The sequence below is a fragment of the Rhinoraja longicauda genome, chromosome 21 (assembly GCF_053455715.1).
Source record: "Rhinoraja longicauda isolate Sanriku21f chromosome 21, sRhiLon1.1, whole genome shotgun sequence".
Lineage (NCBI taxonomy): Eukaryota > Metazoa > Chordata > Chondrichthyes > Rajiformes > Arhynchobatidae > Rhinoraja > Rhinoraja longicauda.
Genome location: NC_135973.1, coordinates 4,313,932 through 4,341,536, shown reverse-complemented (window position 1 = coordinate 4,341,536; position 27,605 = coordinate 4,313,932). Strand labels below are relative to the sequence as shown.

The 27,605-nt window shown below is 48.2% G+C and overlaps 1 protein-coding gene across 1 annotated transcript; it reads left to right on the top strand.

The window, feature by feature from the left end:
• Window positions 1-705: 705 nt before the first annotated feature.
• LOC144603860 (cytochrome P450 3A30-like) lies at window positions 706-21,637 on the top strand. The gene is made up of 13 exons (XM_078417626.1): window positions 706-856; window positions 3,243-3,336; window positions 5,652-5,704; window positions 5,910-6,009; window positions 8,900-9,013; window positions 11,592-11,677; window positions 12,218-12,366; window positions 13,421-13,548; window positions 16,250-16,343; window positions 16,855-17,015; window positions 19,489-19,715; window positions 20,045-20,207; window positions 21,196-21,637. Exons 1-13 carry the CDS (start codon window positions 759-761, stop codon window positions 21,280-21,282), a joined length of 1,554 nt encoding a protein of 517 aa, XP_078273752.1. The 5' UTR covers window positions 706-758; the 3' UTR covers window positions 21,283-21,637.
• The last annotated feature ends 5,968 nt before the right edge of the window (window positions 21,638-27,605 follow it).

Genomic DNA, 27,605 nt, shown 5'->3' with positions numbered 1-27,605 from the left:
CCAATGTTGGGGGAGTCCAGAACCAGGGGCCACAGTTTAAGAATAAGGGGTAGGCCATTTAGAACGGAGATGAGGAAAAACTTTTTCAGTCAGAGAGTTGTAAATCTGTGGAATTCACTGCCTCAGAAGGCAGTGGAGGCCAATTCTCTGAATGCATTCAAGAGAGAGCTAGATAGAGCTCTTAAGGATAGCGGAGTCAGGGGGTATAGAAACATAGAAAATAGGTGCAGGAGTAGGCCATTCGGCCCTTCGAGCCTGCACCGCCATTCAATATGATCATGGCTGATCATCCAACTCAGTATCCTGTACCTGCCTTCTCTCCATACCCCCTGATCCCTTTAGCCACAAGGGCCACATCTAACTCCCTCTTAAATATAGCCAATGAACTGGCCTCAACTACCTTCTGTGGCAGAGAATTCCACAGATTCACCACTCTCTGTGTGAAGAAAAACTTACTGATTGAGAATGATCAGCCATGATCACATTGAATGGTGGTGCTGGCTCGAAGGGCCGAATGGCCTCCTCCTGTGTCTATTGTCTATTGTCTGTTGTCTATTGTCTGATCAGATGTGCAGCACTTTGGTCAACGTGGGTTGTTTTTAAATGTGCTATACAAATATAATTGACTTGACTTGACTTGACTTGTTGTCTATTGTCTGTTGTCCAGTCCATAATCCAGTCACCGTCTCCACCCCTAAGTGGGAGGTGCCACCTCCCCGCTTGTTCACCAGACGTGCCCAGAGTTCGCAGGCTGCAGGATGTCCACCTTGTTATGGGAGAGTTTGGGGGCGATGCGGGCCGCCCTGTCGGGGCAAACCTGGATCCTTCTGCTGACTCTCCTCGCTTTGCTGGGCTGGTAAGTGACCGGCTGCCTGATTCACCGGCGACCCCAGTCAGGACAACGCACAACGTGTTGCTCCTGGGTCTGAGAAGAAAGTTTAACTGCAGCTAAAACGTGTGGGAAGGAACTGCAGATAGATGCTGTAAGAAAATAACCGCAGATAGATGGTGGTTTCGACCGAAAATCGGTACAAAAAGCTGGGGTAACTCAGCGGGAAAGGCAACATCTCTGGAGAAAAGGAATGGGGTCGGGACCTTGGCACTTCCCCCTCCCCCCCCTGCTCCCCCCTCCCCCCCTGCTCCCCCCTGCTCCCCCCCCTCCCCCCTTCCCCCCCTCCCCCCCACCTCCTCTCCCCCTCCCCCACCTCCTCTCCCTCCCCCCCTCCCCCCCCCCTCCTCCCCCTCCCCCCCTCCTCCCCCCTCCCCCCCCCTCCTCCCCCTCCCCCCCCTCCTCCCCCTCCCCCCCTCCTCCCCCTCCCCCCTCCTCCTCCTCCCTCCCCTCCTCCTCCTCCCCCCTCCCCCCTCCTCCTCCTCCTCCCCCCCTCCTCCTCCTCCCCCCCCTCCTCCTCCTCCCCCCCTCCTCCTCCTCCCCCCCCCCTCCTCTCTCCCCCTCCCCCCCTCCCCCCTCCTCCCCCCCTCCTCCTCCTCCCCCCCCTCCTCCTCCTCCCCCCCCTCCTCCTCCCCCCCCTCCTCCTCCTCCCCCCCCTCCTCCTCCTCCCCCCCTCCTCCTCCTCCCCCCTCCCCCCCCTCCAAGATTTAAAACTTTAAAATGTGATGAGCACAGTGTGAAGAAGGTCCAACGTTGTTATGTCTATCTTCGGTGTAAAACCAGCACCTGCAGCTCCTTCCTGCACGTTTCTGTAAACGTTGAGTTAACAACAAACCGCGCAGGCGGTGTCTGAGAGGAGAGCAGAATCACATTGACCTTTTCAGACCAAGACCCCCTTTCCCAGTAGAACTGGAAAATCGGAGGGGTGGAGAGAAATAATGCAGGACAAAGTTGTAAAGATCGCCACTACTTTAAAAACAACTCGAAGTTAGAGACAGGGGGAGATCATTTAAAAACAATCAAAAGATGTAAAAAAGCAAGGAATTTCAGATGCTGGTTTACACAAAAGGACACAAAGGTAAGATGTCCCCTTCCTTTGTCCGTCCGTCCCCCCCCCCCCCCCCCCCCCCCCCCCCGACACCAGTCTGAGGAAGTATAAGAAAATAACTGCAGATGCTGGTACAAATCGAAGGTATTTATTCACAAAATGCTGGAGTAACTCAGCAGGTCAGGCAGCATCTCAGGAAAGAAGGAATGGGCGACGTTTCGGGTCGAGACCCTTCTTCAGACGACCCGAAACGTCACCCATCCTTCTCTCCTAAGATGCTGCCTGACCTGCTGAGTTACTCCAGCATTTTGTGAAATAAATACCTTCGATTTGTACCAGCATCTGCAGTTATTTTGTTACACTACAAAGGTGAGTTGTTGTATTTTGGGACGTCTAACAAGGGCAGGACCTACACAGTAAATGTGGGAGTCACTGGGGAGTGTTGTAAAGCAGAGGGATCTAGGAGTACAGATGCATGGTTCCTTGAAGTCAGAGTCACAGGTAGATAAGGTGGTCGAAAAGGCTTTTGGCACATTGACCTTCATCAGTCAGAGTATTGAGTATTGAAGTTGGGAAGTCATGGTACAGTTATATAAGACGTTGGTGAGACTGCATTTAGAATATTGTGTTCAGTTCTGGGCACCAAGTTTAGTTTAGTATAGTTTAGAGATACAGCGAGGAAACAGGCCCTTTGGTCCACCGGGTCCGCGCCGACCAGCGATCGCCACACATTAACACCATCCTGCACCCACTCGGGACAATTTTTACATTTACCAACCTGTGCGAATTTGGGGTGTGGGAGGAAACCGAAAACCTCAGAGAAAACCCACGCAGGTCACGGGGAGAACGTTGGCTGGTGTGGGCAATTTGGACCGAAGGCCTGTTTCCACGCTCTTAAGTGCTGGAGTAACTCAGTGGGTCGGGCAGCATCTCTGGAGAACATGGAAAGTTGGACCTTTGGAGAATGGGGACCAAGAGGGTAGTTACTTCAAATTGTTAATTTGTGTATGAATTCCCAAGATCTGAAACATGCCCAGAAGGGAGGGAAGTTGCTCTCCGAATGATGAGGACAAAAACAGAGAGGAGGTGGCAGGGAGAAGTGAGGCCACAAATCTCCCCGGCAGAATGAACCGGGGCGATCCGCAAAGTAGGCAGCCAATCTCCCTTTAATTTGCCCAAAGAAACCGCTGACAATGCACTTTCTGTGAAGGACCACAGAGCATAAGTGGATTAGAGATTTGTTTAAATTAACCAATATTTTGTTTTTTTATTTCAAGATTGTAACCATTTTAATTAAATCCACAGGTACAGCGTTTTGCCATTTAGGTTTTTTAAACGACTTGGGATTCCGGGGCCGATGCCAATGCCATTCATAGGAACATTCTTTCATTACAGAAAAGTATGATTCTGTTTTTATTTTAATTCTATTTTTACTGGGTCGATAATTCCTGCTAACACTTCAGCTGGTATCAAATAGACAATAGGTGCAGGAGAAGGCCATTCGGCCCTTCGAGCCAGCACCGCCATTCAATGTGATCATGGCTGATCATTCTCAATCAGTACCCCGTTCCTGCCTTCTCCCCATACCCCCTGACTCCGCTATCCTTAAGAGCTCTATCTAGCTCTCTCTTGAATGCATTGGTTAAAAGAAGGTTTCCTGCTGTTTGCCACCAGAGGTGTCATCAGTTTCCCCAACCTAAAGTTCCCTTCTTAAAAGTTTATACATCTACAACCTCACAACCCAACGATTTTGTACTCCATGCCTTGCCCGGTGAAGCCAAATATGCCCTATGCCCACTTCACCACTTGTGTTGCCACTTTTAGTGAGCTACTAGACCAAATCGACCCGTTGGGCCCAAACCTCTCCTGCATTGGTGCAGCACCCTCTCCTCCCCCTCCCTCCCATCCCCCCTCCCATCCCTCCACCCCTCTTCCCCCTCCCCTCCTCAAAGATTTAAACTTTAAAATGTGAATAACTTTTAAAATATAACACCGATTTCAATTAAACTTCTTCCATTAGCACCAAAGGGACGACGGTGAGCAAGGTGGGCCTAAAATAGTCGCACTATCGTGCACCGTTTTGGCTGTAGTTCAGGAACAAACAAACAAACAAATGAGAGTTTTAATATTTAGATGGACCCTAAGACTTCATAAGGAATCCATTGCCACAGAGGGCTGTGGAGGCCAAGTCAATGGATATTTTTACGGCAGAGATTAATAGATTCTTGATTATTGCGGGTGTCAGATGTTATGGGGAGAAGGCAGGAGAATGGGGTTGAGAGGGAAAGATAGATCAGCCTAATGACTTAAGAACTTATGAACTCTCGATACCACAATGCTCAATGCAAGGGTTCTGCACTTTACTGTATACTTTGATCTTACATTTGACTTCCCAAAATACAACACCTCGCAACTTGCCCAGGTTAAACTCTCCATCAAAATTCCCAAATCATCTGCATTCTTGGACAACCTTCCTTGCTATGCACAATTTTCATTTCATCTGCAAATTTACTAACCAGGCCGCCGACATTTTCATCCAAATCATTTATACATCAGGAGGTCACTAAACACTAAGGGCGGCACAGTGGCGCAGCTGGTAGAGCCACTGCCTCACAGCGCCAGAGACCCGGGTTCAATCCTGACCTCGGGTGCAGCGTATGTGTGGAGTTTCTACGTTCTCCCTGTGACCGTGGGCGTTTCCTCAAGATGCTCCAGTTTCCTCCCACATCCCAAAGACATGCGGGTTTGCAGGTTAATTGGCCTCTGTAAAATTGCCCCCAGAGTGTAGGGATTGGATGCGAAAGTGGGGTAACGTAGAACTTGTGATCAGTAGTCGGCGTGGACTCGGTGGGTCGAAGGGCATGTTTTCACGCTATATCTTTAAACTAAACACGCTTATGATTCCCTTAGATGCTTCTCATCCAACATTGCCTGTCTTATAGCTCGAGCAAGTGTAACATATTCACCTCAAGCACACTCAGGACAAGATGCGACCACCTGTACCTTTCTGCTGCTTGTGCCCCTACACCTGGATTCAATGGTATTACAGATCTCCCACTAGTGGTCCGGCACCTCCTTTAATCTGGACAAAAGTTCATGAGCGCTCTTGAAATCCCTTACCGGAAGTCCCCCTGAAAATGTGGCGCCTCGGTCGGGTGAGGCGGCCGACCTCGACCTCATCGGGACTTCCGCGGCCAATCGGTGGGTCGAATTTGCCCCCTGCGGCCGGGGCTCTGGAACTCCGGCCCGGCCGGAGCCAGTAGTTACGGTCCCATCCACCTCCGAGGGCGACTTTGTGGGCCGGTATCTCGGCCCCCCCAGCAGGGTCTGGGCGGACCGGTCGGGTAACGTCGGACTTCTCTGGGAGGTCGCGACCACTGTTGGTCCGGTAAAACGGATAATCCAGAAAGGCTGTGGAACCAAGGCTGCTGGGAAGTTAGTCAGAAAAAGCTGGAGTAACTCAGCGGGACAGGCAGCATCTCTGGAGAGAAGGAATGGGTGACGTTTTGGGTCGAAACCCTTCTTCAGACTGGAGAAGGGTCTTGACCCAAAATGTCACCCACTCCTCTCCAGAGATGCTGCCTGTTATTCCAACTTTTTGTGTTTATCTTCAGTTTAAACCAGCATCTGCAGTTTTTTCTTACGCTGCTGGAAAATTAGTGGTGGAACTGTCTGCGATCACTATCACTGACGATTTGTTTTCCTCTCGGCCAGGGCATGTTTAACTTTGATGTGGAATGCTACAGGAAGTATGGAAATATTTGGGGGTAAGTATATTTTTCCGTTTCAAAATACATTTCCAAGCCACATTACAGAATGTTTTCCAAACAAAAGTTGGACATATGGTCACTCTTTCATTCAAGTATTGACACTGAGGTGTCTCGAGTTTTAATGAGCCTTGATATTTCTACTTCTTTTTTGCTTATTATGAAGAATCAAACTGGCGAAATATTTATGTTTGTTTTCATTCAGGATTTATGATGGAAGAAAACCAGTTCTCTGCATTATGGAACCCGACCTGATTAAAACTATTTTAATAAAAGAATTCTACACCGTATTCACCAACAGGCGGGTGAGCATTTCTGTGTAGAAAGGAACAGTGGATGCTGGTTTACTCCGAAGATAGACACAAAATGCTGGAGTAACTCAGCAGGTCAGACAGCATCTCTGGAGAAAACGGAATAGGTGACATTTCGGGTCGAGACCCTTCTTCAGACTGAGAGCCCCTGAACTAGTGTGAACAAGTAATCGATGGTCTGTAGACAATAGACAATAGACAATAGGTGCAGGAGTAGGCCATTCAGCCCTTCGAGCCAGCACCGCCATTCAATGCGATCATGGCTGATCACTCTCAATCAGTACCCCGTTCCTGCCTTCTCCCCATACCCCCTTACTCCGCTATCCTTAAGAGCTCTATCCAGCTCTCTCTTGAAAGCATCCAACGAACTGGCCTCCACTGCCTTCTGAGGCAGAGAATTCCACACCTTCACCACCCTCTGACTGAAAAAGTTCTTCCTCATCTCCGTTCTAAATGGCCTACCCCTTATTCTCAAACTGTGGCCCCTTGTTCTGGACTCCCCCAACATTGGGAACATGTTATCTGCCTCTAATGTGTCCAATCCCCTAATTATCTTATATGTTTCAATAAGATCCCCCCTCATCCTTCTAAATTCTAGTGTATACAAGCCCAATCGCTCCAGCCTTTCAACATACGACAGTCCCGCCATTCCGGGAATTAACCTAGTGAACCTACGCTGCACGCCCTCCATAGCAAGAACATCCTTCCTCAAATTTGGAGACCAAAACTGCACACAGTACTCCAGGTGCGGTCTCACCAGGGCCCGGTACAACTGTAGAAGGACCTCTTTGCTCCTATACTCAACTCCTCTTGTTACGAAGGCCAACATTCCATTGGCTTTCTTCACTGCCTGCTGAACCTGCATGCTTCCTTTCATTGACTGATGCACTAGGACACCCAGATCTCGATGAACTCCCCCTCCTCCTAACTTGACACCATTCAGATAATAATCTGCCTTTCTATTCTTACTTCCAAAGTGAATAACCTCACACTTATGTACATTAAACTGCATCTGCCATGTATCCGCCCACTCACACAACCTGTCCAAGTCACCCTGCAGCCTTATTGCATCTTCCTCACAATTCACACTACCCCCCAACTTAGTATCATCTGCAAATTTGCTAATGGTACTTTTAATCCCTTCGTCTAAGTCATTAATGTATATCGTAAATAGCTGGGGTCCCAGCACCGAACCTTGCGGTACCCCACTGGTCACTGCCTGCCATTCCGAAAGGGACCCATTTATCCCCACTCTTTGCTTTCTGTCTGTCAACCAATTTTCTATCCATGTCAGTACCCTACCCCCAATACCATGTGCCCTAATTTTGCCCACTAATCTCCTATGTGGGACCTTGTCGAAGGCTTTCTGAAAGTCGAGGTACACCACATCCACTGACTCTCCCTTGTCAATTTTCCTAGTTACATCCTCAAAAAATTCCAGTAGATTTGTCAAGCATGATTTCCCCTTCGTAAATCCATGCTGACTCTGAATGATCCCGTTACTGCTATCCAAATGCTCAGCAATTTCGTCTTTTATAATTGACTCCAGCATCTTCCCCACCACTGATGTCAGACTAACTGGTCTATAATTACCCGTTTTCTCTCTCCCTCCTTTCTTAAAAAGTGGGATAACATTTGCTATCCTCCAATCCACAGGAACTGATCCTGAATCTATAGAACATTGAAAAATGATCTCCAATGCTTCCACTATTTCTAGAGCCACCTCCTTAAGTACTCTGGGATGCAGACCATCAGGCCCTGGGGATTTATCAGCCTTCAGTCCCATCAGTCTACCCAAAACCATTTCCTGCCTAATGTGGATGGAGTCTGTATGGAGTTCCTCAGATTGCGAAAGGGTCTCAAGCCGAAACATCACCTATTCCTTTTCTCCACAGATGCTGCCTGACCCGCTGAGTTACTCCAGCATTTTGTGTCTTATCTAAAGCATTTCTGTGCATTGACCCAGCAGTTTCACTTGTAGCCCTGTTCCTGTTTCATTCTCTTCACTTCTGTAATTAGATTAGCTTTCTTGGTTAGACACAAAATGCTGGAGTAACTCAGTGGGCTAGGCAGCATCTCTGGAGGAAAGGAGAGGAGACGTTTCAGGTCGGGACACTTCTTCAGACTGAAAGATAGAGGTGGGGGAGAAGGGAAACTGGAGGCGAGAAAAGACCAGAACAAATCAGGGCCAGCAACAGATGACAGAAAGGTGGAGTCCATAATGGCCCATTGTTGGCCGGGGAAGATATGGTAACGAGAGGGATACAAGGATGTGAACAGTGGAACTGGGAGGGTGACTTGGGTGGGTATGGAGGGGGAGAGGGGAGGGATTGCATGAGTTTCTTGGTGCAGGATGCAGCCCCACTTTTCCAATGCCATGCATTTAATGGAGTTGCGGTAACATTACCTAAGCTAGTAAGGGATTTTAGGAGTCACAAGGAACTGCAGATGCTGGAATCTTGAGCAAAACAATAAGTGCTGGAGGAACTCAGCAGGTCTGGCAGCATCTATGGAAGGAAATGGATAGACAATGTTTTGGGTCAGGGTCCTTCTTCAATAACAGCTGTGTTCTTAAGAGACAATGGTGCCTGATTATTACAAGAAGGTAACATAGAAACAGTTTTTCCACCTAAACTATTGAAATCCAAGACAGCTTTTTTTTTTTTTTGCTTAACAAGTTCCAAAGTAACAAAGTGGTTCTCTTGAATTTCTTGAAATCCCGTTAAATTTGCATTATAAAATATTTGGCCCACATAATGCAAATAGTATTCCCCAATTCATCACTTATGTTATATCCAATTCATGTTGTGGAAACGCGTGTTATAGAGAATCTTGCACGTGAAGCCGGTACAAACATGAGATGTTTAATCTTCATTCCTTTCAGGATTTTGGTCTGAATGGGCCACTCGAGGACTCCGTGTTGATTGTTCCAGATGAACGATGGAAGAGAATCCGAAGTGTGCTTTCGCCAACCTTTACCACTGGGAGACTGAAAGAGGTGAAGATGTGAAACTCCTATAAATCAAATCTGATCTTTGAACCTGTTCTTGTACATTTACCTTCTACGTTTGGCCTAACAACAGGTTCATTGCATTTAGTGTAGTGTAGTTTAGAGAAACAGGCCCACCGGGTCTGCGCCAACCAGCGATCCCTGTACACTAACGCACACTAGGGACAATTTACATTTATACCAAGCCAATTAACCTACAAACCTGTACGTCTTTGGATTGTGAGAGGAAACCGGAGATCCCGGAGCAAACCCATGCAGGTCATGGAGAGAACGTACAAACTCCGTACAGACAGGATCGAACTTGGGCCTCTGGCGCTGTAAGACAGCAACTCTACTGCTGTGCCAACGTGCCGCCCTTGTGAGAGAGATTATAATACATAGAAAGCTTTAATACAGAGTTTAATATCAGTCTGAAGAAGGGTCTCGTCCCGAAACGTTCCTTCTCTCCCGAGATGCTGCCTGACCCGCTGAGTTACAATAGACAATAGACGCAGAAGTAGGCCATTCGGCCCTTCGAGCCAGCACCGCCATTCAATGTGATCATGGCTGATCATTCTCAATCAGTACCCCGTTCCTGCTTTCTCCCCATACCCCCTGACTCCGCTATCCTTAAGAGCTCTATCTAGCTCTCTCTTGAATGTATTCAGAGAATTGGCCTCCACTGCCCTCTGAGGCAGAGAATTCCACAGATTCACAACTCTCTGACTAAAAAAGTCTTTCCTCATCTCTGTTCTAAATGGCCTACCCCTTATTCTTAAACTGTGGCCCCTGGTTCTGGACTCCCCCAACATTGGGAACATGTTTCCTGCCTCTAACATGTCCAACCCCTTAATAATCTTATACGTTTCGATAAGATCCCCTCTCATCCTTCTAAATTCCAGTGTATACAAACCTAGTCGCTCCAGTCTTTCAACATATGACAGTCCCGCCATTCCGGGAATTAACTTAGTAAACCCACGCTGCATGCCCTCAATAGCAAGAATGACCAAAACTGCACACTCCAGGTGCGGTCTCACTAGGGCCCTGTACAACTGCAGAAGGACCTCATTGCTCCTATACTCAACTCCTCTTGTTATGAATGCCAACATTCCATTGGCTTTCTTCACTGCCTGCTGTACCTGCATGCTTCCTTTCAGTGACTGATGCACTAAGACACCCAGATCACGTTGTACGTCCCCTTTTCCTAACTTGACACCATTCAAATAATAATCTGCCTTCCTATTCTTACCACCAAAGTGGATAACCTCACACTTATCCATATTAAACTGCATCTGCCATGCATCCGCCCACTCACACAACCTGCCCAAGTCACCCTGCAACCTCATAGCATCTTCCTCACAGTTCACACTGCCACCTAGCTTTGTATCATCGGCAAATTTGCTAATGGTACTTTTAATCCCTTCATCCATATTGTATATTGTAAATAGCTGGGGTCCCAGCACCGAGCCTTGCGGTACCCCACTAGTCACTGCCTGCAATTCTGAAAGGGACCCATTTATCCCCACTCTTTGCTTTCTGTCTGTCAACCAACTTTCTATCCATGTCAGTACCCTACCTCCAATACCATGTGCTCTAATTTTGCCCACCAATCTCCTATGTGGGACCTTGTCGAAGGCTTTCTGAAAGTCGAGGTACTCCAGCATTTTGTGTCTACCTTCGATTTAAACCAGCATCTGCCGTTTTTCTACTACATATTAATTGCATTTGGCGATCCTGATGCGGCCTCCTGTAGATCGGCGGGATCAAGTGTTGACTCCGCGACTGTTTTGCCGAACACTTGTGCACGGTCCACCATGGTCTACTGGACCTCCCAGATACTAATCCCGGATTACGGCGGCACGGTGGCGCAGCGGTACAGTTGCTGTCTTACAGCGAATGCAGCACCGGAGACTCAGGTTCGATCCTGACTACGGGCGCCGTCTGTACGGAGTTTGTACGTTCTCCCCGTGACCTGCGTGGGTTTTCTCCAAGATCTTCGGTTTCCTCCCACACTCCAAAGACGTACAGGTATGTAGGTTAATTGGCTGGGCAAATGTAAAAATTGTCCCTAGTGGGTGTAGGTTAGTGTTAGTGTGCGGGGATCGCTGGGCGGCGCGGACCCGGTGGGCCGAAGGGCCTGTTTCTGCGCTGTATCTCTAAAATCTAAAAAAATCTAAAATCTAAATCTAATCACTTTAACTCCCCTTCCTAATCCTGCACTATCCTTTCTGTCCTGGGCCTCCTCGCCCTGTGTGAGGCCACACTCGCACCTGGAGGTACAGCTCTTCATGTTCCGCCTTGGGCAGCTTTCAACCCAAAGCTATGAACATTGCTGTAGAAGGGTCTCACCCCAAAACGTCACCCATTCCTTCTCTCCAGAAATGTTGCCTGTCCCACTGTTACTCCAGCTTTTTGTGTATCTTCACCATGAACATTGATTTCTCCAATTTTAGCCAACTATGCTGCAAACTGAGCACCTTCCCGATGGTAGGAGCGAGAGGCAGGAACGTGGCCAGGGAGATGTGGATCTTTGATGATGTTGGTTGTTTTACCTTGCTTGTCTTTATTTTACCCTTTCCCCCCTCAGATGTTCCCGATAATTAATCACTATGCTCAAAACCTAGTGAAATTCGCACAAAAGAAATCAAAGCTGAACGGGGTTGATATGAAGGAGTGAGTAATCTGTCTGATTTTAGTTAGTTTTGTTTATTGTCATGTGTACCGAGGTACACTGAAATGCCTTTGTTGCGTGTTAAACTGTCAGCGGAAAGACAATGCATGATTACAATTGAGCCATTTAGAGTGTACAGATACATGATAAGGGAATAACGTTTAGTGCAAGATAAAGCCAATAAAGACTGATCAAAGACAGTCCAAGTGTCACCAATTTTAACTTTATTATTTAAACTTTTCTCCATGCACTTTTAATCTGTTAGCGTTCTTACAGAGGAAGAAAATGATCTTGGACTCATCATAACTTTATTATCGCCTGTACATATTCTCTAGAGATGCTGCCTGGCCCGCTGAGTTACTCCAGCACAGTGCCTTTTGCTCACAATTCCAGCTTCTGTAGTTTCTTGAGTTTGGTGTAAATATATAGATATATTTGTAAGAAAGCTAGCCTGGATCTGTGACGTAAATTCTATGTAGCGACTAAATTGTCTCATGTGGTTAAATAGTCAACAGTTGTTGATGAATGCTCTTCCTTCTCAGTGTGTTTGGCTCCTACAGTATGGATGCGGTCACCAGCACTTCTTTCAGTGTGGACATTGACTCCATCAACAATCCCAAAGACCCATTTGTCACCAATGTCAAGAAACTTGTAGATTTTTCCTTCTTTGACCCCGCAATACTTTTGGTTGGTAAGTGATTCAAACTATTAATTTAGGGAAATCTGAAGTGTTCCTTCTAAGATCTGTGGTTAAGGAAATCTCCATTCAGTTGCATAAGTTCATAAGTCATAGGAGCAGAATTAGGCCATTCAGCCCATCGAGTCTCCTCTGCCATTCAATCATGGCTGATCTATCATTCCCTTTCAACCCCATTCTCCTGCCTTCTCCCCATGACCTTTGGCACCCTTGCTAATCAAGAATCTGTCAATCTCCGCTTTTAAAATACCCAATGACTTGGCCACCACCGTCATCTGTGTCAATGAATTCCACAGATTCACCACCCTCTAGCTAAAGAAATCCCTCCTCGTCCCGACCCCATCTGGCTCCTCAGTTCCTCCAGCGCTTTGCTTTTGTGCTCAATATTCCCGCATCAGCAGTCTCTTGGTCTGGAGGTCTTCTTCTCAGTGCTGTCTGTGGAAATTGCTGTCCACTGTATTCCTACATTACGTGAGAACTACTTTTCAATAATGTTTAATTGGTAGTGCAGCATCTTGAATTCCTGGAGTCTGTGAGAGGCGCAATAAAATTCAGGTCTTTCCTGCTTTGTCCCCAACTCTGCACCATTCCACTTCAGTCTTTATCCACTGTTACTTTCCTCCTTTTTGAATTGATTGATTGAAAGATACAGCATGGAAACAGGCCCTTCATCCCACACAGTTCTCGACAACCATCTAGTTTACACTTGTCCCATGCTATCCCACTTTCACATCCACTCCCTACACACTAAGGGCAATTTTACACAGTCCAATTAACCTACAACCCGCACGGATTTGGGATGTGGGAGGAAACCGGAGCACCCGGAGGAAACCTACTTGGTCACAGGGAGATCGTTCAAAGTCCACACACACACAGTACCCAAGGTCAGGATCATTCCGGGTCTTTGACACTGTGAGGTGGCAAGCCTACCAGCTGTGCCAGTTTGCCATCCCGGCTTAATTCTACCTTCCACTCCATCACTCTTTACTACTTTTCCACTCCACAATGTCCAAAAGCAGTAATTTGTGTTTTTTTCCTTTTTTTCCAGTATTATTTCCTATCTTTATTCCAATCCTGGCAAAATTTAATTGCAGCTTCTTCCCAAGAGATGTGGGTGCGTTTTTCATGGCAGTCGTGTCAAAAATAAAGGCAAAGAGGCAGAAAAGCATACACACTGTGAGTATTAATCTCACCATGGAGTCATGGAGCAATACGGTGGCATCATAATAGAGCTACTGCCTTGCAGCGCCATTGTCCCGGGTTCGATACTGACTATGGGTGCTAGGCATAGGAGTTTCATGTTCTCCCCGTGACCTGCCGGGGTTTTTCCGAGATGCTCAGTTTCCTCCCACACTCCAAAGACGTACAGATTTGTAGGTTAATTGGCTTGGCGTAAATGTAAAAAAATGTCCCTGGTGTGTGCAGGGTAGTGTTAACGTCCGCGGATCGATCGCTGGTCGGCGGGGATTCGGTGGGCCGAAGGACCTGCTTCCGCTCTGTATCTCTAAACTAAACTAAACTAAACAAGCCCTTTGGCTCAACTCGTTCATGCTGAACATGTTGCCCCATCTAAACTAGTCCCGTTTCCCTGCATTTGGCCCATATCCCTCCAGTCGCCTAATAGATTGATGTAGGTAGGTAATGGGGTCAGAGATAGAGACAAAATGCTGGAGTAACTCAGCGGGTCAGGCAGCATCTCTGGAGAGAAGGAATGGGTGATGTTTCGGGTCGAGACCCATCTTAGGTAATGGTAAACATGAACCTCCAGAAGTCATTTGATAAGGGACCACTTAAGAGGCTTAGCAACGTAGATGAAGCTCTTTTTCAATAGTCAATAGTCGTTTATTTGTCACATACACATAAATGTGTAGTGAAATGAAACATTACCCGCAGTTGAACAATAAGACCAATAAGAAGAATCAATAAAAATGCAATAACACATACAATCACCAACTGACACCAAACAAAAAAGACACATCCATCACAGTGAGTCTCCTCCAGTCCCTCTTCACTGTGATGGAAGGCCACAATGTCTTTTCTCTTCCCCTGCCGTGTTCTCCTGCGGTCAGGCTGTTGGAGTTGCCACGTCGGGGCGGTCGGGGCTCCCGACATTGAAGCCCCCGCTGGGCTGTGAAAATCCCGCGGCCTATTCCAGGCCGCGCCGGACGGTGAAAGGTCCGCGGCGGGCCGACCCAAGCCCCGCGATTCGGGGCGGGCGAAGACGCTGCCGCTGCCGGAGCTCTCGATGTCGGCCCCCATCCAGGGGCCTGCGGGCTTCCGACGTCCACGCGGCCCGCGTCGGAGCCTCCGTAGACGAGTCGCAGCAGCTCCCGCAGCATCCGCAGGCAGCCAGCGCCGCAGGTGGTGAGTCCGGGCCGCGGGCTCTGCGAACCAGAGCCCCAGGTGGTTCCAGGTGCATGGCCGATGGTAGGCCGCAACGGGAACGGGGACACGACACAGAAACAAAGGTCGCGTCTCCGTTCGGGAGAGAGAATTTTACAGTTCCCGTTCCCCCCCCCCCCCCCACACACATAACATACAAAACCCTACACCATATTAAAACTACAATTCATACAAAAACAACAAAAAACACAAAAGACAGACGGACTGCAAGCAAGCCGCAGCTGCGACGGCAGCGCTGGCTCCTCCTGTGGTTCTTGGCACAGTTGCCAGAATGTGAGAGCTACAGGGGGAGGTTGAACGGGCTAGGACCTTTTTCCTAGGAGCCCAGGTGGATTAGGGGTGATCTAATAGAGGTGTATAAGATCATGAGGGGAATGGATAGGGTAAATGCACAGAGTCTTTTAGTCAGAGTAGGGCAATCAAGAATCAGACATGGATTTAAGGTTAGAGGGGCCAGATTCAATCAAAATCTGAGGGGCAACTTTTTCACTCAGATGGTGGTAGCTATGAGGAACGAGCTGCCAGAGGAGGTAGTTGAGGCAGGTACTATCACAACATTTAAAAGAAATTTGGACAGGCATATGGATAGGAAATGTTTACAAGGATATGGGCCAAACACAGGCAGGTGTGATTAGTGTAGATGGGGTCTCTTGGTCGGCATGGGCAAGTTAGGCTTGTTTCCATACTGAATGCCTCTGCTTCTATGACTCTAACAGAAATCAGAGGTTGGCGATGAACGGATATTTCTTAAACAGGATAGGGATAAATAACCGTGTCTCCCAGGGACCTATATTGCCACTATTGCTATTTGGTCTACTTTAATGAATTAGTCTTGGGGACACAAGCCACCGTTTGTAATTGTAAATATCAATATTGAGAACTGCAAAGAAGATGGGTTGATGGGAGGAACAAGAGATTTGCTCGTATAGTGAGCTGGCACAGGGCCGATGTGCCAAATGACCTCTTTCTGTGCCGTAACCATTCTATGGTACGGAGGGTGGAGGTCAGAACTGGCTTTTCTTCCGTAATTAGAATCTAGGTTCAGTTTAGTTTAGTTTAGAGATACAGCACAGAAGCAGACCCTTTGGCCCATCGAGTCGCTGCCGACCAGTGATCCCCGCACATTTACACTATCCTGCACACACTAGGGACAATTGTGCAACTACAATTATACCAAGCCAATTAATCTACAAACCTGTACATTTTTGAAGTGTGGGAGGAAACTGGATCTCCTGGAGAAAAGCCATGCAAGTCACGGTGAGTACGTACAAACTCCACACAGACAGCACCCGTTAGTCAGGATGGAACCCGGGTCTCTGGCGCTCTAGCAACTCTACCGCTGCGCCACAGGGTGCATTCTCGCTCTGACCGTGCAGGAGGCAATTCTGCCCAATTTCAGGGCCATGGTTAATTCTAGAACTTGTTTCTGTGACCTCACGGTTGAGCCTCTGTTTCTTTTATATTTACCTGCTAGGATCGGGTGGATTTTCTGCAGATGATGGTTGATTCTCAAGTGACTGGCTCCATCACTGAGCAAGAGAACAATGCTGATGGTACAACATACAAAGGTATTGCCAGTATGGTTTAGTGTGGTGTAGGGTGTGTGGTTTGGTGTGTGTAGTGGTTTGGTGTGTGGGGTGTGGTGTGGTTTGGTGTGTGGCTTGGTGTGGTGTGGTTTGGTGGGTGGTGTAGGGTGTGCCTGGTGTGTGGTTTGGGGTGTGGTGTGTGTGGTGTAGGGTGTGCGTGGTGTGTGGTTTGGTATGGCTTGGTGTGGTTTGATATGGTACTTTATTTGTCACATGTACCGAGGTACAGTGAAATCCATTTTTGTATACATTTCAGTACGTATCACTATACATAAGCACCTAAATACATCTTAGGAAGCATTCGCAATTAAAATCCATCTATTTGAAAGCACGAAGAAGGGTCCTGACCCGAAACGTCACCCATCCTTGTTCTCCAGAAATTCTGCCTGACCCGCTGAGTTACTCCAGCACCTTGTGTCTATCTCCATCAATGCCAACAGTGTTTTATAAGATGGTTTGCAGAATAAACACGGGCTCTTCTCCCTCTCTACAGCTCTGACCGATGTGGAGATCATGGCGCAAGCAATCACCTTTATCTTTGCCGGATATGAGACCACCAGTAACACGCTCTCGTACACTGCCTACAGTCTTGCTGTTCACCCCGATGTACAGAAGAAACTGCAGCAGGAAATAGACAAGGCTTTTCCCAACAAAGTGAGTCCTTGCGAAAGACGGTGATTTATCAGTTATCACCCAACTTTATTTCCTTGATGTTCCGCTGTGTTTTAAGGCCATTGAGGTTCCTGTATTTCTTCTTCTTCTCCTTCTCCTTCCCCTTCTCCTCCTCCTCCGTTGAGGCAAGCCAGGCCAATGTGTCATCGTCCAGGTCAATCAGACCTCGTTCACCATTCGGTGGCTGGTATTTGGGGCAACTGGTGACTATGTGCTCCACTGCCTCCACAAGACAAAGGCAGCCTCTAGGCGGCCCCTCCCCCGCGAGTAGCTGACAGGCTCATAAGCCCTTAAAGCGAAACTAATGTCTTTGCCACGTCTGCAGACCGCTAAACTCCGCGCCTCCCCAGGCCAGGCGGCACCGTCAAATGCCGCCAACTGTCGAGGTTTAGCGCTACTGCAGCTCAACGTTGAAGGCCGTACTACCGCCAAGCTCAACGTCATCGAACAGATTGCCTGTATTTCTGAGGTGGGGCCAATGTTATAAGGACAGTGGCGTTGGTTCAGAATGGGGACTTGCCCATGGTGGCGGGAAGGCGGTGAGGTGAGAGAGAGGGGATGACTATCTTTGCTCAGACAGTCACGTTTATCTCCCAGACAGAGGCGGCACGGTGGCGCAGCGGTAGAGTTGCTACCCCATAGCGCCAGAGACCCTGGTTTGATCCTGTCTGCGGGTGCTGCCTGTACGGAGTTTGTACGTTCTCCCTGTGACCGCGTGGGTTTTCTCCGGGTGCTCCGGTTTCCTCCCACACTCCAAAGACGTGCAGGTTTGTTGGCTAATTGGCTTTGGTGAAAATTGTAAATTGTCCCTGGTTTGTGTAGGATAGTGTTGATGTGCGGGGATCGCTGGGCGGCGCGGACTCAGTGGGCCGAAGGGCCTGTTTCCGCGCTGTATCTCTAAAGTCTAAAAGAAAAGACTAAAGCGATGGAGAAGGAGTTATTGAATATATTATAAGGGGAGATTAGCAAACATTTGAACTTTTTGCAGCGGTGCAGCTGGTAGAGTCGCCACCGCACCGTGCCACAGACCTAATCCTGCCCTAGGATGCTGTCTTGGAGTTTGCACGTTCTCTCCGTGACCGCCTGGGTTTCCTCTTGGTGCTCATGTTTCCTCCCACCTCCCAAAGAAGTAGATTGTTTGGCCTCTGTAAAATGAAATGCTGCATTAGCAAATTTGCAGATGATACAAAGCTGGGTGGTAGTGTGAGCTGTGAGGAAGGTGCTATGAGGTTGCAGGGTGACTTGGACAAGTTGTGTGAGTGGGCGGATGCATGGCAGATGCAGTTTAATGTGGATAAGTATGAGGTTATCCACTTTGGTGGTAAGAATTAGAAGGCAGATTATTATCTGAATGGTGTCAAGTTAGGAAAAGGGGACGTACAACGAGATCTGGGTGTCCTAGTGCATCAGTCACTGAAAGGAAGCATGCAGGTACAGCAGACAGTGAAGAAAGCCAATGGAATGTTGGCCTTCTTAACAAGAGGAGTTGAGTATAGGAGCAAAGAGGTCCTTCTGCAGTTGTACAGGGCCCTAGTGAGACCGCACCTGGAGTACTGTGTGCAGTTTTGGTCTCAAAATTTGAGGAAGGATATTCTTGCTATTGAGGGCGTGCAGCGTAGGTTTACTAGGTTAATTCCCGGAATGGCAGGACTGTCGTATGTTGAAAGACTGGAGTGGCTAGGCTTGTATACACTGGAATTTAGAAGGATGAGAGGGGATCTTATCGAAACATATAAGATTATTAAGGGGTTGGACACGTTAGAGGCAGGAAACATGTTCTCAATGTTGGGGGAGTCCAGAACCAGGGGCCACAGTTTAAGAATAAGGGTTAGGCCATTTAGAACAGAGATGAGGAAAAACTTTTTCAGTCAGAGAGTTTTAAATCTGTGGAATTCTCTGCCTCAGAAGGCAGTGGAGGCCAATTCTCTGAATGTATTCAAGAGAGAGCTAGATAGAGCTCTTAAGGATAGCGGAGTCAGGGGGTATGGGGAGAAGGCAGGAACGGCGTACTGATTGAGAATGATCATCCATGATCACATTGAATGGTGGTGCTGGCTTGAAGGGCCGAATGGCCTACTCCTGCACCTATTGTCTATAAAAAGTTTTCACCGCGTGTGTAGGAAGTGAATGAGAAGGTGGGATAATATAGCACCAGTGTGAACAGCTGACCAATGGCTGGTGAGGACTCGGTGGGCCGAAGGGCCTGTTTTCATGCTGTATCTCTGTAAACTGAATGTAAGAGAACAGGAGCTGAATCAGCCCCTCAAATCTACTTCATGCAACAAAACAAGCTAAAGAACACTAAAAACATACATTTAACACATGCAATTAAAACACAAAGATGGAAAGGACAGACTGTTGGCGAGGCAGCCATTGCTGGCGCCATCCGGCTTCCATTATCACCTCCCGTCGATACTGATATCCGTGCAGTTGTTAAGTGTGTTTCTCTTTGAAGGCTCCTCCTACCTACGATGGTGTGATGTATTTGGAGTATCTGGAAATGGTGATTTGTGAAACACTTCGATTATATCCTCCTGCGCCCCGTTTGGAAAGAGTCTGCAAGAAAGATGTCAAACTCAATGGGATGACCATTCCAAAGGACACCGTGGTCGTGATTCCTGCTTATGTCCTGCACCGCGATCCAAAGCATTGGCCAGAACCAGAGGAGTTCAGACCCGAGAGGTGAGCAATGTCTTGTGTTTCATTCGCACTGTTGATGAGTCATAGGAGCAGAATTAGGCCATTCTGTCCATCAAGTCTACTCCGCCATTCAATCGTGGCAGATCTATCGTTCCCTCTGAACCCCATTCTCCTGCCTTCTCCCCATAACCCCTGACACTCGTACTAATCAAGTATTTGTCAATCTGCACAATGACTTGGCCTCCACAGCCGTCTGTGCAATGAATTCCACAGATTCACCACCCCCTGATTAAGTGGTTGCAGAGTCAAAGTGTTGTGTCAAAGTGTTCTCTCCTAACCCATTTGACGGCGATCTATGCCCACATCATTAGGTTCAGTAAAGAGGCAAGAGAGTCTGTGAATCCTGCCGTCTACCTGCCGTTCGGGATAGGTCCACGGAACTGCATTGGGATGAGGTTTGCTCAGCTCATGATCAAGATGGCAATCGTTTCACTCCTGCAGCATCTGACCCTCGTACCTTGTGCCGAGACACCGGTGAGTTCCGCAGACAGAGGAATTGCATGAAAAAGGGATTGAAGTGGTAAATGTTGTAGGAAGGAACTGCAGATGCTGGTTTAAACCGAAGATAGACACAGAATGCTGGAGTAACTCAGCGGGACAGGCAGCATCTCTGGATAGAAGGGTCTCGACCCGAAACGTCGCCCATTCTATCCAGAGATGCTGCCTGTCCTGCTGAGTTACTCCAGCATTTTGTGTCTATCCTTGAAGTGGTAAATATTGGCACCATTTACAAAGCACTTGCTGTAAATGGAAAGAAACAACGTGGAAACAGGCCCTTCGGCCCACTAAGTCGATGGTTGGCATGGACTTGATGGGCTGAACATGTCCATGCTGTATCTTTCAATTTATAGCTTTGTAAATGGTTCTATGTTTGCACTAGATCTATGTTATCCCACTTTCTCATCTTCCAACACACTCGGGACAATGTTACAGTGGGCCAATTAACCCACAAGCCTGCATGTCTTTGGCATGTGGGAGGAAACCGGAGCACCCAGAGGAAGCCCACATGTGGTCACAGGGAGAACGTGCAAACTCCACACAGACATAAAGGGAGTGAGTTATGGAGTGGGCAGAAAGACAATGAGATGACATTTAATTCATCTGTCAAACTTCTCTGTTCATCTGTCATCACCACGGTGGCGCAGCGGTAGAGTTGCTGCCTCACAGCGCCAGGGACCCGGGTTCGATCCTGACTACGGGTGCTGTCTGTACGGAGTTTGTACGTTCTCCCTGTGCCCTGTGTGGGTTTTCTCCGGCTTCTCCGGTTTCCTCCCACACTCCAAAGACGTACAGGTTTGCAAGTTAATTGGCTTGGTATAATTGTAAATTGTCCCTAGTGTGTAGGATAGTGTTCGTGTGCGGAGATCGCTGGTCGGCGCGGACACGGTGGGCCATCGGGTCTCTTTCCTCGCTGTGTCTATAAACTAAACAAATCTAAACACCATTCCTGTTTTTGTTGCAGATCCCATTAGAATTGAATGTGAAAGGACCGATGCATCCTAAAAAACCGATAATCCTCAAGTTTGTTCCGCGAGAAAATGTTGATTAACAGGAATAAGGCAGAAGATTCCTACTTAGGTGTGAAAATATTTAGGAGCATGTATACCTCTAACTACTGAAAATAACCATTTGGCATAGGTGTTTAGTGGAAATGTATAGAAACCTGCACCTTTAAACATATGTAGGATCTGCATTGAGGAAATAATCAAACTCAGCATCTATACTCGATCTTGTTGCTAAGAATGAATATTGGACGAGTTGTTAATGTTCTCAGAGATAATCTAACTAATTATCATTGTTCTATGAATTTTTGGTGTCTAATAAAATTAAGTATCAAGATATTTTGAATTTTAACTTTGAAATGAATCATCCAAGAATTTAATGTGACAATTTCCATTTTCAAACTTTTTCTATAGAAAGGTAATATTTTTCTAAAACTAAAGTTTTGATTATGTCCAAATAAAATTAACTTTGACAATGGATATGCATCGTGTTTTGTTTTAAGTGAATTTGTGCCTTTTTTCCTCAATAAATACGTTTATAGAATTCAGGTTTACAGGTTTAAGGTGAAGGGGGAGAGATTTAATAAGAATCTGAGGGGTAACTTTTTCACACAAAGGGTGGTGGGTGTATAGAACAAGCTGCCAGAGGAGGTAGTTGAGGCTGGGACTATCCCAACGTTTGAGAAACAGTTGGACGGGTACATGGATAGGACAGGTTTGGAGGGATATGGGCGTAAGGCGGGTGGGTATAGTTGGGACATGTCGGCCGGTGTGGACAAGTTGGGCTGAAGTGCCTGTTTCCACACCTGTATCACTCTATAAATCCAGGGTAAGTGGTTCACCATGAACAACCAGCCACTAGCAAATGTAAAATACTGCAGTTGATGAAAAGCTGAGTGAAGATAATTAAGTTTGTAAGTTCTTGGAGCAGTATTAGGCCATTCAGCCCATCAAGTTTACTCTGCCATTAAATTATGGCTGATCTATCTTTCCCTCTCAACCCCATTCTCCTGCCTTCTCACCATAACCCCTGACACCGTTACTAATCAAATAACTGGAAATTCTGTGGAGAAAAGGAATAGGAGATGTTTCGGATCAAGACCAGAAACATCACCTATTCCTTTTCTCCAGAGATGCTGCCTGACCCGCTGAGTTACTCCAGCTTTTTGTGTCTGTGTAAACCAGCATCTGCAGTTCCTTCCTACACAACTGGAAATTCTCAGAGGTTTAGTGGCATCGGTGGAGAGGGAAGCTACGTGATTGCTTTAGGGCAGTGACTATTGGAACCAGCTTTTGAAAGATCATCAAGGTGCTATCTCTGCCACCTAACCTGCTTGAACATTTAGGACATTTTCTGTTTTCATTTCAAACCTCTGTCAACTGTTGTGCTCCAATGAATGTGGGCAGAGTGACAAATATCCTGCAGTTCTCGGTCTCTGTGTTGGGTCCCCGTCAAGAATAAGGAGTGATTGTCAAATGTATCAATAGACAATAGGTGCAGGAGTAGGCCATTCGGCCCTTCGAGCCAGTACCGCCATTCAATGTGATCATGGCTGATCATCCACAATCAGTAACCCGTGCCTGCCTATTGACGATGGAACAAAGAAATTATTACTTCCAGTAAATGCAATACACATAGATAACACAATAAACAACAATAAATTAATAACCACAACATAAATGCAAAAGAACCCTTTGTGCAAACAATGACAGTCGTTAAAAGTTCAGAGTTGAGAGTAGTGTGGTGTAAGGTTAGAAGTGACAGGAGCAGAATTAGGCCATTCGGCCCATCAAATCTACTCCGCCAATCAATCATGGCTGATCTATCTCCCTCCTAACCCCATTCTCCTGCCTTCTCTCCATAACCCATGACACCCGTAGTAATCAAGAGTTTATAGTTTAGATTAAGGTAGAGTGAAATTCAGATTGCAATTCAGTCATACCAATAAAGAGCAACAAGACACCCAAATAAATTTTTAACATGAACATCCACCACAGCGACTCCCCAACATTCCTCACTGTGATGGAAGGCAAAAGAAAGTTCAATCTCCTTCCCTTTTTTGTTCTCCCGCGGTCAGGGCACTAGAACCTTCTGTTGTCGGGGCAATCTTCGCTCCCGCAGCTGGCGGTTGAGCCCTCCGCGTCGGGGCGATCAAGCTCCTGCATCGGGGGGAATCTCAGCTCCCCGCGCCGGGCGATCGGACTCCTGAGTCGGGGCTGGTCCAACCTCCTGCGGCTTGGAGCTTCCCGATATCAGTCTCTACCCGAGACCGTGAGCTCCTCGATGTTGAAATCCGCAGGCCGCGGTTGGAGCATCGATCCCAGGCAAGGGATCACAGGCTCCGATGGTGAGTCCATGGCTCCGCGGTGGGGCTCAAAGTCAGTCTCGAACAAGGCCGCCAGCTCCATGATGTTAGGCCGCAGTGCGACCAGGGATACGATCCAGAAAAGGTAAGAGATTGAAAAAAAAGTTTCCCTCGCCCCCCTGCCCCCCGCCCCCCACATAAAACAAACCACAGAACATTAACACATACTTTTAAAAACATACTAAAAATAACAAAAAAGATGAAAAGACAGACAGACTGTAGGCGAGGCTGCCATTGCTGACGGATAAAGTCCTACCAATAATATACATCCCTTTGCAAGCACCATTAAATTAATAAAGTCCCATGAGGGAGGGAGTGTTGGACAGTCGGACAGGTCCGCCCTCCTCCCCACTCTGCACTGAGCTCTGGGACACTTCACTTCACTGCGTTGCCCGGCCCGGGCCCAGCCCGGCCATGCTCGCCCTCCTCCTCCACACCTTGACATGTACCTGGGCCACTCTGTCCCCGCACACCTGGGCCCTTCTCCTCACCGCCCTGCTCTTGCTGTCGTGGTAAGTACCTCATCACCCCGACGCAAACACACTTCGCTGCTCCAAGCTTTACTTTGCTACTCGAGCGAGGGTGTTATTCATTAACCCGTGAGTGTTGGGGGGAAGTGAGAGAGAGAGTGAGAGAGACGGGGCTGTCCGGGCAATGTCCACCCCGAGAGGAACATTTGAAGGCTTGAAGGCGCCAAGACTGCAGACAATAGACAATAGGTGAAGGAGGAGGCCATTCGGCCCTTCGAGCCTGTTCGCACCGCCATTCAATGTGATCATGGCTGATCATTCTCAATCAGTACCCCGTTCCTGCCTTCTCCCCATACCCCCTGACTCCGCTATCCTTAAGAGCTCTATCCAACTCTCTCTTGAACACATTCAGAGACTTGGCCTCCACTGCCTTCTGAGGCAGAGAATTCCACAGATTCACAACTCTCTGACTGAAAATGTTTTTCCTCATCTCAGTTCTAAATGGCCTAAGACGCGGGAGTCTTGAGCAAAACACGACCTGGTTCAGCGGGCCAGGTCTGGTCTAAGTGAGGAAAGGCCTCCTTGATACTACCCCCCCCCCCTCCTCATCTGCAACTTAAAGCGACCTCGCTTTCTCTCCTTCCCATCTCCAACAAGGCTTTCAACAGAAGCAGTAGCTTTGTTTCTCTCTCCACAGATGCTGCCTGACCCTCTGAGTTCCTCCAGCACCGCGTGTTCTGATCAATATTCCTTTCAATTCCTTTTGTATCCTTGTTACTGACCTGAGAGAGAATGCAGAACAGTTACAGCACAAGAACAGGCCCTTCGGCCCTTTGGCAGTCTGAAGAAAGGTTCTGACCTGAACCCATACCGATTCCTTTTTTCCAGAGATGCTGCCTAACCTGCTGAGTTACTCCAGCATTTTGTGCCGGTCGGTCTTCAGCTTAACACGGCTGGGGTTCACACAGAGCAGTCTGATACTTGAACACTTGTTGAGATCAGAGGCTGTGCGTGGGTTCAGGAGCTGAAAATAACACAAAAAGCTGGCAGCACAGTGGCGCAGCGGGTAGTCAGAGAGTTGTGAATCTGTGGAATTCTCTGCCTCAGAAGGCAGTGGAGGCCAATTCTCTGAATGCATTCAAGAGAGAGCTAGATAGAGCTCTTAAGGATAGCGGAGTCAGGGGGTATGGGGAGAAGGCAGGAACGGGGTACTGATTGAGAATGATCAGGCTGCGGCTCGGCCGCGGGACATTTCAGTGCCCGGTGCGGCTCGGCCGCGGGACGTTTCAGTGCCCGGTGCGGCTCGGCCGCGGGACGTTTCAGTGCCCGGTGCGGCTCGGCCGCGGGACGTTTCAGTGCCCGGTGCGGCTCGGCCGCTGGACTTAACATCGCCCGGTGCGGCCGCGGGACGTTTCGGTGCCCGGGGCGGCTCGGCCGGGGGGCCTTCCATCCCCTTGCGGGGGCTGTGCGTGTCGGTTGCCTCGGTAGGGGTCGAGTTGTCTGTCCGTGGGTGCGGGAGGAGGAGAGGGGAAGTTTTGTTGCCTCCATCACAGTGAGGGGGTGTTTGGAGTCACTGTGATGGATGTTTGTGTTGGGGTCGTGTGTCCTGTGTTCTTTTCTTTTTTTGCTGTGACTGCTGAAATTTTGTTCGGTGTTGTGCCGAGTGACAATAAAGTTTTGTTATGTTATGTTATGTTATCAGCCATGATCACATTGAATGGCGGTGCTGGCTCGAAGGGCCGAATGGCCTCCTCCTGCACCTATTGTCTATTGACCTCAGGTGCTGCCTGTGTGGAGTTTACACGTTCTCTCTGTGACCGCCTGGGTTTCTTCCAGGTGCTCGGGTTTCCTCCCACATGCCAAAGCCGTGCAAGTTTGTAGATTAATTCGCCTCTGTTTAAAAAAATATTGCCCCTAAACGAGCAGGGAGTGGGTGAGAAAGTGGAATAACGTAGAGCTGGTGCAAATGGGTGATCGATGGTCGGCTCGGACTCAGTTGGCAGCTGTATCTCTAAAAATAAAACAGAATCATAGAATAATAAGTCTGGAAGGAGGCAATTTGGCTTGTCCTTCTGACTCTTCAGAAGAGCGATCCTTTCAACCATTGGCTCACACTCTTTTCCAGTGGCTGCAGAAACTGTTGAGTATTCATCCACATTCCTTTCAAATCTTACTACATAATCTGAGTCCTTAATATTTCAGCCAGCGCTGTTTCAGATCACAATCAGTTATTTTAGTCATGACTCGCCTGGGAACATTCTTGCTTCTGGCACAGAAGGTAATGGTTTAAATTCCCCCACCAGAGACTTGAGGTCAAAACTCTAGTCTGGCGCTCTACCGCATTGGCGAGGGAGTGCAGCTCTCTCAAGCTGCTGAATCTTGGATGAGGCATGAAACTAAGCACCTGTCTGCTCTTCCAAAACACAGATTTGTAGATGAGGAGTTGGCGTCCTGACTAATATTCCACAATCATTATAAAAAATCCAAAACACTGTAGATGCCGGGAATGTTTTGTTTATTTTAAAGATACAGCGTGGAAACTGGCCCTTCGGCCCACCGGGTCTATGTCGACCATCGATCACCCATTCACACTAGTTTTGGTGTAGCTTAGTTTAATTTCCTAAATGTGTACCGAGGTACAGTGAAAAGCTTTCTTAGTTGCGTGCTAACCAGTCAGCGGAAAGATGACTGATACATGATTGCAATCAAGTCATAATAATAATAATAATAATATATTTATTTTATATAGCGCCTTAACACATGCTCAAAGCGCTTTACAAATACAATTAACATAGAAACAAACAGACAAACTATCCTGACGGAAAAGCGGCGAATACTCAACGCCAGCGTCCTCTCACGTCAGGGTCCGGCAGTAGACATTAAAGAACACAAGACACACAGATACAATTTTTTACACAAAACAGCCATCACAGTGATTGCTCTAGGCATACCCTCACTGTGATGGAAGGCAAAGTCTTATCTCCTCCTCGTTCTTCTCCCGTGGCGCCACGAGGCGATCGAGGCTCCCAACCCCTTGAAGCCCCCACCGGGCGATGGAAAGTCCCAGGGTCGAGCCGAGCAGGCCGATGAAAGTTCTGAGCCCCCACCGGGCGATGGAAAATGCCGCGGCCGAGCCACGCAGGGCGATGAGAGTCCTGAGCCCCCACCGGGCGATGTAAAGTGCCGCGGCCAGGCCACGCAGGGTGATGAAGGGCCTGCGGGCGGGTTGATCGTGCCTCGTGCTTCGGGGCGGTCGAAGCTGCTACGGCTGGAGCTCCCAAAAGCCGGTCGCCAGCCAGGGACCTGCGAGCTCCCGATGTTGCGGTCTGCAGGGCCCACGGCCGAAGCCTCCGAGATGGTAAGTCCAGGCCCTGCGACCGGAGTCTTTGAGGTCGATCCCAGCTGGAGGCCGCCGACTCCACGATGTTAGGCCGTTGCGCGAACGGAGATACGACACGGTAAAGGTCGCATCTCCGTTGAGGAGGAGATTTAAAAAAGGTTTCCCCCAACCCCCCCACCACCCCCCTACATACA